A 12,148-nucleotide genomic window follows, 5' to 3' on the forward strand; every position below is an offset into this window, starting at 1 on the left:
CTAGAAGACAGTTCAATGGGAAAGAAACAACTATCTTTTTTTCCTATAGGAGAAGTCCATTTATCAATAGAATAAATATTTATATTATAATAAAGTCATCAAGAACCAACCATTTACGTTCTTTTTTTTTTTTTTGTGCCAGTCCTGGGGCCTGAACTCAGGGCCTGAGCACTGTCCCTGGCTTCTTTTTGCTCAAGGCTAGCACTCTACCACTTGAGCCACAGTGCCACTTCTGGCTTTTTCTATATATGTGGTGCTGAGGAATCGGACCCTGGGCCTCATGTACACGAGGCAAGCACTCTACCACTAGGCCATTTTCCCAGCCCCAACATTTCCCACCATTTAATTTCTGTAAAAATGTTTTTAACCAAGGAAACACTATAGAAGAGATCATTACTCTCAAATTAACTTAGATATCTGTCATTTGTCCCAAATCAAACTAAACTAAAATGGGTCCCAAAATATATTAATAACTAAGAAAAAAACGTGCTGAAAAATGCTAATAAAAAACAGCCCAGCCCTTTTAATAACAGATGAAGAAGTTGGAACTCAAAAAAGTAAAATGCCCTTCCTAAGGCACGCAGGAAGTTAATTCAGAGATTAAAAAAACAGGTCCAAGCATTCTGATTGTCAAGTACTCTGTACTCTATTCTTTACCATCTTCCAAGAGCTTACCCCATACCTTTCTTTTCTAGAAGTAGCTTTTTGCGTGGTAGAATGAAAGAAAAATGGCTCAGCAATGGCTAAAGGTTGGTTCATAGCCACACTGACCTTTCAGGATACAGCTGGCTGATCACCCAGATGAGCTGGACAGCAGCACTGCGAACCTGCTCGTAGTCATCCGAGAGCAATTTACAGGCCTGCAGAGTCCAAAGTCAGTTAGTTCTACGTCCTCCAGAACAAGAGTAAAACAAAGACAGGGCTTCAAAATAAAGTAAAGGTATCTGGATAACAGTGTATCAAAATACTCTGAAAAGCTGGTGGCTCACGCCTGTCATCCCAGCTACTCAGGAGGCTGGGATCTCAGGATGATCATAGTTCAAAGCCTGCCTGGGCAGGAAAGTCCATGAGACTCTTATCCCCAATAAACTACTCAGAAAAAGCCAGAAGTGATGCTGTGGCTCAAGTAGTAGTACTAGCCTTCAGCACATCGAGGCTCAAGGCTAGTGCCCAGGCCCTGAGTTCAAGCCCCAGGATCAGCAAAACAAAAAAACCTAAACACTCCACAGTGCTGCTCTCTCAGGTTCAAATGCAAGACATTTCCTGTCTATGAAACCAAAGCACACATTTCTGTCCACTTGGACCCGAAGTCACTGACCCCATTTCAACCTACTCACTCTTCCTGGATATTCTTCAACTAGACACCTTCTGGATATTGGTGACTCAATACCCACCTTCAACCCAGATCTCTCTGTGCTCCAGACCTTCATAACTATGTATGGCCTGGAGTCTCACTGGTATCTCACAATCCTTTCAATATAATATACCCGAAACTGAACTCAGTACAGATCCCAGTTGTCAAACCCTCCATTCTCACTCCATCTCCATTACTATTAGGCCCTCATCATTGCTTGCCTAGATTAGTGACATATACCACTGAACATGTGAACCAGCCATCTTTCTTCTGAGTCCAACTTCATACTTCCTTTAGCTATTTTGCTTAGCACATTTGTATTTCTTTAGGGAAACACAAACACAAGCATTCTGTACTCATTTTACTTCATCTTGTAACAGAATAAATTTGGTTTACACATAAGTCATAGCAGCTTGACAATAATCTGAAAGAAAGTTACTCTTAATAAAATAGCAAAATATGATCTCTTGGCAGAGATTTAGATTACCTCCTAATAGATTTATTTAATATTCCAAAAGAAATGCCACTTTCTCAGGCCTTTTGGTTGGGCTGCCAAAATGGCTTTTCTAGGGCTGGGAATATGGCCTAGTGGCAAGAGTGCTTGCCTCGTATACAAGAGGCCCTGGGTTCGATTCCTCAGCACCACATATACAGAAAATGGCCAGAAGTGGCACTGTGGCTCAAGTGGCAGAGTGCTAGCCTTGAGCAAAAAAGAAGCCAGGGACAGTGCTCAGGCCCTGAGTTCAAGGCCCAGGACTGGCCCCCCCCCCCAAAAAAAAAGGCTTTTCTATAATTTCCCATGCTATTTTTTGCCAATGCTACATTCATGTGACATCCTTTCCCATGATCCCATAGTCTGGGTTACCCTCTGAAAACAAGCTTACTTTGCAAGTATGGTGTTCAAAATGTACCCTATATATGGCCTACCAAAAGAGATTTAAAAAAAGAGACTACCCCTTTCTTTATTCTGAACACTGAACTTTTCTCCATGCAACCTGCTATTCACGTTGAGTTACCTAAATCTTCCTAATAGATTTTTCATATGCATAAATGCTACTCAATAGCATCCCACATTCTCTTTCTGAAAATTATTTTCTGAATATGGCTTTACATTCACCTCAACTAATGTGGCCACCATTAGCCAGGTAAAGTCGTAATGCTTTCAGGTTCTGAGAACTAGTAAGCCACCATCCCAGCTTCACGAACCTCCTCCCCTACCATATAATAACCATTTAAAGTACCTGATTATAAATTGCTTGGTGTAATTTCAGTCCTCTTTCGTGGAGCTGCAACTAGATAATAAAGGTACATCTGTGGATAAAATCAGTATTTCCAATATTCCTTATAACTTCACATATACAATATATCATACTAATAAGGGTTCCCTTTAGCTAAAAGTCATGCTACTATATATTACATAAATATCCTCTGAGGTCAGAGGACTGGAAGTTCAAGGCCAACCTGGGCTACATTGTAAAACCTGATTTCAAAGACAGGAAGGAGAAGGGAAAGGGGAGGGGAGGAAGGGAGAGGGGAAGGGGGAGGGGAGAAGAAACATGAGAAAAAGAAGAATATGAAATAAAAATAAGAAAGCTAAGGAGGAAGACTAAGGCGTAGATCAGTAGTAGAGCCACTAGATACGGATAGCATTTGCAAGGTCCTGGGCCTTCACCACTAAAACTATGGCCTAGCATACAAAAAAGGAATAAAGAAAAGGCAAGGAACAATGCAACTTCCTCCTTGAAAGCACAATTCGTGTAACTTTCACTTACATTTCTAAACCATGGAAGGTGTACAAACTACCTGTAATGCTGTATATACCTGCATACTAAGTTATATCCTTCCCCGATGGGACCAGATGCCTGGAAGAGGGACGCGACTTGGTATTACAACAGGCAGAGGTTATACTTCCCATGTTTCAGAGAAGCCCAAAGAAAAATACACTGTTGCATAGACATGTGTGTTTTTCATTTTAGTGAGGCTACCATCAACAGCTTCCTGAAAGTATACATAGGTATAAGCTGGGGGAATTCAGAATGTATCCAACACAACACTAGCCATGAACTTAAAAAAGAGTCAGGTGGGGGCTGGGAATATGGCCTAGTGGTAAAGTGCTCGCCTCGTATACATGAAGCTCTGGGTTCAATTCCTCAGCACCACATATATAGAAAAGCCAGAAGTGGCACTGTGGCTCAAGTGGCAGAGGGCTAGCCTTGAGCAAAAAGAAGCCAGGGACAGTGCTCAGGCCCTGAGTCCACGCCCCAGGACTGGCAACAAAAACAAATAAACAAAAAGTGTCAGGTGAAAACTGCTAAGAAACAAAAAAGAAAAAAAGTCACATGCAGTGATGCATGCCTATAGTCTCAGCTACTTGAAAGACTGAGGCAAGGAAAATCCAAGTGTTTGGGACGTATCTCTATATTGCCTTCTCTCTCTTTTCTGATTTTTATTTTATTTTTTTAAAGTTGTTTTGAGACAGGGTCTTACTATGTGGCCCAAGCTGGCCTATAAGTTTACATGTAACCCAGACTGGCTTTGAACTTAAGAGTTCTCCAGCTCCACTTCCCAATGCTAGTCGTAAGCACAGACCTCTGTTACCAACCAAGATTGTCTCTTAAATTAAAAAAAAAAAAAAAAAGAGGACTAGGGTATTTATCAGTAGTACAGCCTTCACCTAAATCACATGGGGCTCTGGATCCAATCCCTTACACAACCAAAACAACACAAATCTATCCCAATTCGTTTCCAAAAGAAATCACACTTACCATGGCTTTTATAGCTGCTGTTCTGACACGAGGGTCCTGATCACTGAAGTGATCCCCTATAATCTTCTGAACATCTCTGGCAGTTAGGCCTTCTGCATCTTTTGTAGCACTTTTCTCCAGAGAACCAAGATTTCCAAGTAACTGCAGGCACTTGTTTCTTACACCATGGGAGGTATCTGTCAAGTGCTACATAAAGGAAAAAGGAAGCCAAAGGCCCACGATTGAGATACCTTTCAAAGCAAAAACTCAGAGGCAGCACTGCATCAACTCATTTCAATCTCCACATTCTCACTCGCCTTGGAGGATCATGGTGCTTGACTATTCATAGCCCCTCTAACTCCAAAAACATGAACCTTTAGAAAACAAACATTCCAACAGACAAAGGCCTAATATCTGTCGTCTACAGAGAACTCAAAAACACTAAGCCCCTCGAAGCCCAGTAAACCAATTAGGAAATGGGCAAAGGAGGGCTGGGGATATGGCCTAGTGGCAAGAGTGCCTGCCTCGGATACACGAGGCCCTAGGTTCGATTCCCCAGCACCACATATACAGAAAACGGCCAGAAGCGGCGCTGTGGCTCAAGTGGCAGAGTGCTAGCCTTGAGCGGGAAGAAGCCAGGGACAGTGCTCAGGCCCTGAGTCCAAGGCCCAGGACTGGCAAAAAAAAAAAAAAAAAAAAAAAAAAAAAAAAAGGAAATGGGCAAAGGAGCTAAAGAGAGACTTCACAAGAGGAGAAATAAAAATGGCAAAGAAACATATGAGGAAATGCTCAACATCCCTGCTAGTAAAGGAAATGCAAATAAAAACAACCCTGAGATACCACCTCACTCCAGTTAGAATGGCCTATACTCTGAACTCAGGAAACAACAAATGCCAGAGGGGGTGCGGGGAAAGAGGAACCCTTCTCCATTGTTGGTGGGAGTGCAAATTAGTACAACCACTTTGGAGAACAGTATGGAGGTTTCTCAAAAAGCTCAATATAGACCTACCCTATGACCCAGCCATACCACTCCTGGGCATCTATCCTAAACAGCAAACCCAAAGATATCAAAAAGACATTTGTACTTCCATGTTTATCGCGGCACAATTCACAATAGCCAAAATATGTAAACAACCCAGATGCCCCTCCACAGACGAATGGATCCAAAAAATATGGTACCTATACACAATGGAATACTACATAGCGATTAGGAATGGTGAAATATTGTTATTCGCAGGGAAATGGTCAGAACTCGAACAAATAATGTTGAGCGAGACAAGCCTAGAACACAGAAAACAAAGGGGCATGATCTCCCTGATATATGACTGTTAACAAAGGGAGACGGAGAGACAGTAGAGACCAACTCTGTGAAACCAAAAACTGCTTGTCAAATAGTATTTCCCACAGGATTGGGGCAGCGACCCAACAGTATGTAACTAAAACCAAACAATTACTCAACACATACAGGTCAAAAATTGACCTCTCAGTGGAATACAATAGCTCAAAATCTATGTATGTACGTTCATATAAGACTACTGTCAACATATTGTCTAATATCGACATTGCATTTAAAGCCCTACGCAAATTTTCTGTATATGTTCTTGATACATTGTATATTGTATATATGTCTACCTGACCTAGAGACGGGAAAGAAAAACAGGGCGAAAGATATCACAAGAAATGTACACACTGCCCTACTATGTAACTGTACCCTATTAGCACAACACCCTGTCCAAAAAATTTGTGTTCAATTAATAAATAAATTTTTAAAAAAAAGAAAACAAACATTCCGCTCTTTTCACCTATATGTTTCACATAGCCAGTCCTTGGCCTGGTATAAAGCAGGCAATTTAAAATTTATCCCTAAAGTATATTTTATTTGCTATCACATCTTAATACAAGACAAAAATGTATACATTCTTAAACTCTTAATATCCACACAAATATTTTTTAAAGCCAATAAAGACATACATGTAACAACCCAAATAAGTAGTAAAACGTGACAAACACACAGCCCTCATGTCTTCTTCCAGGAACAACCTCACCTCCACCATCACTAAAAATGTTCACAGAGGCTGGGAATATAACCTAGTGGTAGAGTGCTTGCCTCATATACATGAAGCCCTGGGTTTGATTCATCAGCACCATATATATACACATATATAGATATATAGATATATCTATACATATATGTGTATAGATATAGATATATCTATAGATATATAGGTATATATAAAGCCAGAGTGGCACTGTGGCTCAAGTGGCAGAGTGCTAGCTTTGAGCAAAAAGAAGCCAGGGACAGTGCTCAGACCCTGAGTCCAAGGCCCAGGACTGGCAAAAAAAAAAAAAAAAAATTCACACAGCTAGGCACCAGTGGATCATGCTTATAACTAGCTACTAAGGAGTCTGAGGTCTGAGGATCACAATTTGAAGCCAGCCTAGGCAGTGTCCATGAGACACTTCCAATTGAGGTGTGGCTCAAATAGTAGAATGCTAACCTTGAGCAAAAAAGCTCAGGGACAGCACGTAGGCCCTGAGTTCAAACTCCACATAAAAAATATTGACACAGATTCTAAAAACACCTAGATCGGGCTGGGCATATGGCCTAGTGGCAAGAGTGCTTGCCTCCTACACATGAAGCTCTCAGTTCAATTCCCCAGCACCACATATACAGAAAATGGCCAGAAGGGGCGCTGTGGCTCAGGTGGCAGAGTGCTAGCCTTGAGCAAAAAGAAGCCAGGGACAGTGCTCAGGTCCCGAGTCCAAGGCCCAGGACGGCCAAAAAAAAAACAAACACCTAGATCTACTCTGTCTGTTTCCTACTTTATAAATCATAGTATCTGGCTTCATTTGCTTATGGTTACACATGAGAGATATATCCATGGTGTGTCACTTAGTAATATTACTTCATTCTCATTACTATATAGTGTTCCATTAATGAGTAATAGTGTTCCATTAATGAGTATGCCAAAATCTGTTAATCCCTTTTGTTGATAAATACTTGAAATATTTCCAGTCTTTGACTGTTTGAATAACACCACTGTGATTATTCTTGTATATAACTTTTGGTATCTATGTTCACATTTTTGTTGAAAAAATATACTTGACTGCAACTGTGGAGTCACATATAGAATCTGGCACTTAGCAAATTAAAAAAAAATACCCTATACTACTGTAACTCCAACTATTTGGGAAATAGATAGGAGAGTCATAATTTCAGATCTACCTGAGAGAAAGTGTGAGACCATGTATGATGAATAAACTAAAGCCAAAAAGGAATGGGGTTTGGCTCAAGGGGTAGAATACTTGCTTAGCAAGCCTAAGACTTATAGCTCAAATTCTAATATTGAGAGAAAGACAGAAAAAAAGCCTACCTAAAAGGGGATTAGAAAAAAAAAAGGAAGCCTACTTAAGAGAAAGATTAAGTATGGTAATACCGGCCTGTAATCCTAGCACTCCGAAAGCTTAGGCAGGAAGATAGCAAGTTCAGTTATCCTGGGTTACAAGCCAGTCTGAATATATGGCAAAATCCTGTCTCAAAAAGCAAAGAGAGGGCTGCGGATATGGCCCAGTGGCAACAGTGCTTGTCTCGCATACATGAAGCCCTGGGTTCAATTCCCCAGCACCACATATACAGAAAATGGCCAGATGTGGCGCTGTGGCTCAAGTGGCAGAGTGCTAGCCTTGAGCAAAAAGAAGACAGGGACAGTGCTCAGGCCCTGAGTTCAAGGCCCAGGACTGGGGGGAAGGGGAAGTAAAAAGCAAAGAGAAAGGGAGAGGAGGAAAGGAAGAGAGGAAGAGTGGAAAGGGAGAGGAGGGGAACGGAGAGAGAGAGAAGGCAAACAAGAAGGGAAAAGATGAGCAAGTAAGTGAAGGCAAAGAACAGAAAATAAAACTGAAAGCAGCAGAAGTGGGCAATAGCATGAACTTTCTAGTAAATATGTCTAAAAACAGGATATTCTGGTAGTAAGCACATGTGAATGGTTCACTTTAGAGGGCTCCAGAGAAAAATTTGTGAGCCAAGTGGGAAGCTACAGTTGCTGAAAGCCATGTCTATGTGATACTAAGACAGACAGACGGGTTTACATGATGCAGGAAGAAAGAAAACCTTGGGAGAGAGCTATGCAGAGGGGGCTCTCAAAGTAGGAATCCTCAATCACAAAACTGGCTCAATCAAGCAGCTTTACTGCAGGCAACTCTGCCTCCAAGTTGTTTAGGATGAAAAACATGAAACATATACTTTTACATCTCTACAGTGCCTTTCATGAAATAAGGGTTTAAAACTGAAAACTGAAGAGAAACTTCCAGATAACGAAGCAGACTGTGATGGTGTTTGTCAGCTGATAAAGTAGCTGGCTTTAATGGTTTATCTATATTCAATACAAACTGTTGGCTGAATCATCAGCCCTGGAAAGTTGTTATCACAATTACAAACACTTTGATTTTCAAACAAATTAAACCTAATTTCTACAGTCACCAGGCAACAATGACGCATAACCAATGTAACACTGCACAGGAATCTTAATCTCAAAAAGTCTAATTCACACCCTCAGAGCAAGAATTACAGTTTCAACAATTACAGTTTGATAATGTCCTTCCTTTATAGGTCATTTCTTACATCATGGCCATCATCATTAAGAATTGCCTAGTGTCTGGAGATGCTATTTTGGTGTTATACATTTTGTCAGGCCAAAAAGTGCCACCACTTTTTACAGTAATAAGAGTTGAGTAAGCAAAGCATATCTACAATCTGTATCAACAATCAAAATAAACTCAATCAAAACCAGAATAAAATTAAAAAATGAACTCAGCCAACCAGTTGGAAACTTGTCCTATGGAGAATCAACTCAAGGGTTAAGTATACCAAGAAAGGCGAAAATGGAGTTAAGATGAAAATAATTTGTTGACTCATTCCGTTTCCTTAAAATTATTCCTTTTGTGGGCAGGACTGGAGTTTAAACTCCAGGCCTCATGCTTGACAGGCAGGCACATAAGCCAATGCCTCCAGCCATTTTCGAGCTGGTTATTTTCAAAGTAGGGTCTCACTTTATGGCCAAGCCAACCTGAGCTACAACACTCCTACTTATGCTTCCTGTGTCAGAGGGCCTAGCCACTGTGCTTTCCCATAGCTCAAATAACAGACCGTTCCACTCAGCCATTAAATGTGATGGAGCTTCCAGAACTTTTATGCCTTGGCTAGCATTGAACCACAATCCATTTCCCAAGCAAATTCTTCTTGAAGATAACCTCTTCTCACAAATCACACATAATATTTGTTTAGAAAGAATTTTATGTGTTAAAAAAGCTGCATGTTTCTATCTAAGTTGTTTTATTACCAGTTTAATGTATTTTTTGTCATATTATTAAAGGAAACAAAAAAGAAAGAAACTGGAGCCGGACACTGATTGCTCACACCTGTAATCCTAGCTACTCAGGAGGCTAGGATCTAAGATGACCACTTCGAAGACAACCTGGAAAGATAAACCCGTGAGACTCTTATCCCCCAATTAATCAGCAAAGGAAGTGGAACTGTGACTCAAGTAAGTGGTAGAGCACCTTGAGAAAAAAAAAAAAAAAAACTAGGAGAGTGGGTGGCATGAGTTCAAACCCCAATACAGATATACACACTCACACCCACGAAAGAGAGAGAGAGAGAGAAGGGAGACAAGAGAAAGATAAAAACAGTTACAAGGAAGGCTTATAGGCAAAAACAGAAAGATCTTTGTTCTCCCAGTAAAATCTTAACACCAGAAGACTTCCCCAATTTCAGTGTACAGTTGATATGAAAGAGAATGAATTTCCTGGTCAAGTATGTGAACTATGTCATTTCATCTCAAAAATAAAAATTAGGTGGCTGAGAAAGTTGGATCACAAGTTCCAGGCCAGGCAAAGCTACATAGCAAGATTCTGTGTTAAACCTAATTTGCCTAGTAACCAATGAATATCACCACTACCACCCCCACACACACACTATGGAATACTAATCAGTCATGAGGGCAACAATGGTACTGTCATGTGGATGTAAAAGGGAAGCTGTTTAGGAGAAGAGCAGTAAGAGTGGGATGGGAAAAGGTGGGATACTAATATGTAAAGAAGATCAAAGAATACTACATACATCTACAGAAAGAGAGCGGTAAGGGATGGATGCACAGGCCCTGGCTTCAGATGACAACACTGAAAAAGAAAACTGAAACTATCCAGCAATTCCATTTCTGTGTATATATCTGTATCCATTTTGGGGTGTATATCTGCATACGGGTTCTCTTTCTTTTTTTTTTTTGCCAGTCCTGGGGCTTGAACTCAGGGCCTGAGCACTGTCCCTGGCTTCTTTTTGCTCTGCCACTTGAGCCACAGCGCTTCTGGCCTTTTCTATATATGTGGTGCTGAGGAATCAAACCCAGGGCTTCATGTATACGAGGCAAGCACTCTTGCCACTAAGCCATATTCCCAGCCCCTGTATAAGGGTTCTCAAAACAGAACACCACAGGAAAATCTTTAGAGACAGAAATATACAGAAAGCTGCCATCTCCTATAAAAGGTAACAATGCCTTTTGGAATATCTCCTGAAGAATCTATTTGAGCTGCTCAATGGTTGACATTTTAATCTAGTAATATAATCATAGCATTATCAAGAACCATATACTATACATAACTGTACATATAGCTGTCTTTTCATAGGACTGGCAGCACAGTTTGTTTTATGGTAGCATCACTACAAACATGAGTAATGATGATGTAATGTCACTGGGTGACAGAATTTATTTCAGCTCCACTATAACCAGCACTACATACATGGCCTATCACTGACCAAAACATCATTATGCAGTCCAGGGCTGTATTTTGTGAGTGTGTATGTGTCTATGTGTCTGTGTGTGTGTGTCTCTGTGTGTGTGTGTGTGTGTGTGTGTGGTCCTGGGCTAGAACTCAGTGCCTATGCACTATCCCTGAGCTTCTTTTGCTCAAGGCTAGCACACTACCATTTGAACCACAGCTCCACTTCGAGCTTTTTCTGAGTAATTTATTGGAGATAAGAGTCACAAATTTTCCTACCCAGGCACGCTTTGAACTGCAATCCTCAGATCTCAGCCTCCTGAGAACATAGAATTATGAGTGTAAGCCACCAGCACCTGGCTCTTTCTTTTCTCTTCTCTTTCTTTCTTTTCTTGCCAGTCCTGGGGCTTGAACTGTGGGCCTGGGCACTGTCCCTGAGTTTCTTTTGCTCAAGGTGAGCACTCTACCACTTGAGCCAGAGCACCACTTCTAGCTCTTTTGAGCAGTTTATTGGAGATAAGAGTCTCATGGACTATCCTGCCTGGGCTGGCTTTGAACCATGATCCTCAGATTTCAGCCACATGAGTAGCTAGGATTACAGGTGTGAGCCCCTGGTGCCCTGCTTATTTCATTCTTTTTTGATTCCACAATAAACAGACTGTCATCCTCATATAATTCTTTGGAGACAGGGTCTCGCTATGTACTCTAGAGGGACCATGAGCTCACCATCTTTCTTCCTCGGCGTCCCAAGTGCTGGAGTTAGTCATGTACCAAAACACATGGCTTAGTTTTCATATTGGTTACTACAAATTTATAGAAATACAACTAGTTTTTAATATATTGTTCTTGTATCCTTGCCAAACTTATTACTTCAAAACTTAGTTATTCCTTGAGATTCTACATATACAAAAGACCATGTCTTCATTTCCAATATAGATACCTCTCTTTTCTTTTTCTTGCTGACTAGCTCTGGCAGGAACTTCTAGTGCAACTTTCCATATAGCCTGAAATCACAAGCAAACTGCACTCTGAACCCACTCATTCAGAAAGCATCTTGTGAGCTCTATGCCTCGGCTAGCTTTTAACCATGATTTCCCAACCTCGACTTCTAAGTAGCTAGGATGACTGGCTTAAGACACCATGCCCAACTTAATCTGCTCTTCATTTTGTGTTGTATGATAGAAGTTACAAATTTTAAGACTGAATGTCTTATGCATGAATTACATCTCAACTTTTAAGAAAACACAAACATATGGGATTTAGGGTATAACTCAGAGGT

At 40.8% G+C, this 12,148-nt stretch overlaps 1 protein-coding gene and 1 long non-coding RNA gene across 4 annotated transcripts in view; one reads left to right on the forward strand and one right to left on the reverse strand.

Moving 5' to 3' along the window:
* Ints4 (integrator complex subunit 4) overlaps window positions 1-12,148 on the reverse strand; it is a 94,451-nt gene that overhangs the window by 73,891 nt on the left and 8,412 nt on the right. For all 3 annotated transcript variants that reach the window (XM_048359647.1, XM_048359648.1, XM_048359646.1), the window contains exons 5-7: window positions 4,120-4,305; window positions 2,596-2,646; window positions 772-860 (exon numbers count right to left, since the gene is read on the reverse strand). In XM_048359647.1, coding sequence (XP_048215604.1) covers window positions 772-860; window positions 2,596-2,646; window positions 4,120-4,305 — 326 coding nt within the window. The remainder of the gene's footprint in view (window positions 1-771; window positions 861-2,595; window positions 2,647-4,119; window positions 4,306-12,148) is intronic.
* Window positions 3,368-3,906, forward strand: LOC125361290. The gene is made up of 3 exons (XR_007212932.1): window positions 3,368-3,429; window positions 3,532-3,533; window positions 3,650-3,906. It is a non-coding gene; the product is annotated as an uncharacterized LOC125361290 (long non-coding RNA).

Source organism: Perognathus longimembris, chromosome 13 (assembly GCF_023159225.1).
Source record: "Perognathus longimembris pacificus isolate PPM17 chromosome 13, ASM2315922v1, whole genome shotgun sequence".
In the NCBI taxonomy this organism is placed as follows: domain Eukaryota; kingdom Metazoa; phylum Chordata; class Mammalia; order Rodentia; family Heteromyidae; genus Perognathus; species Perognathus longimembris.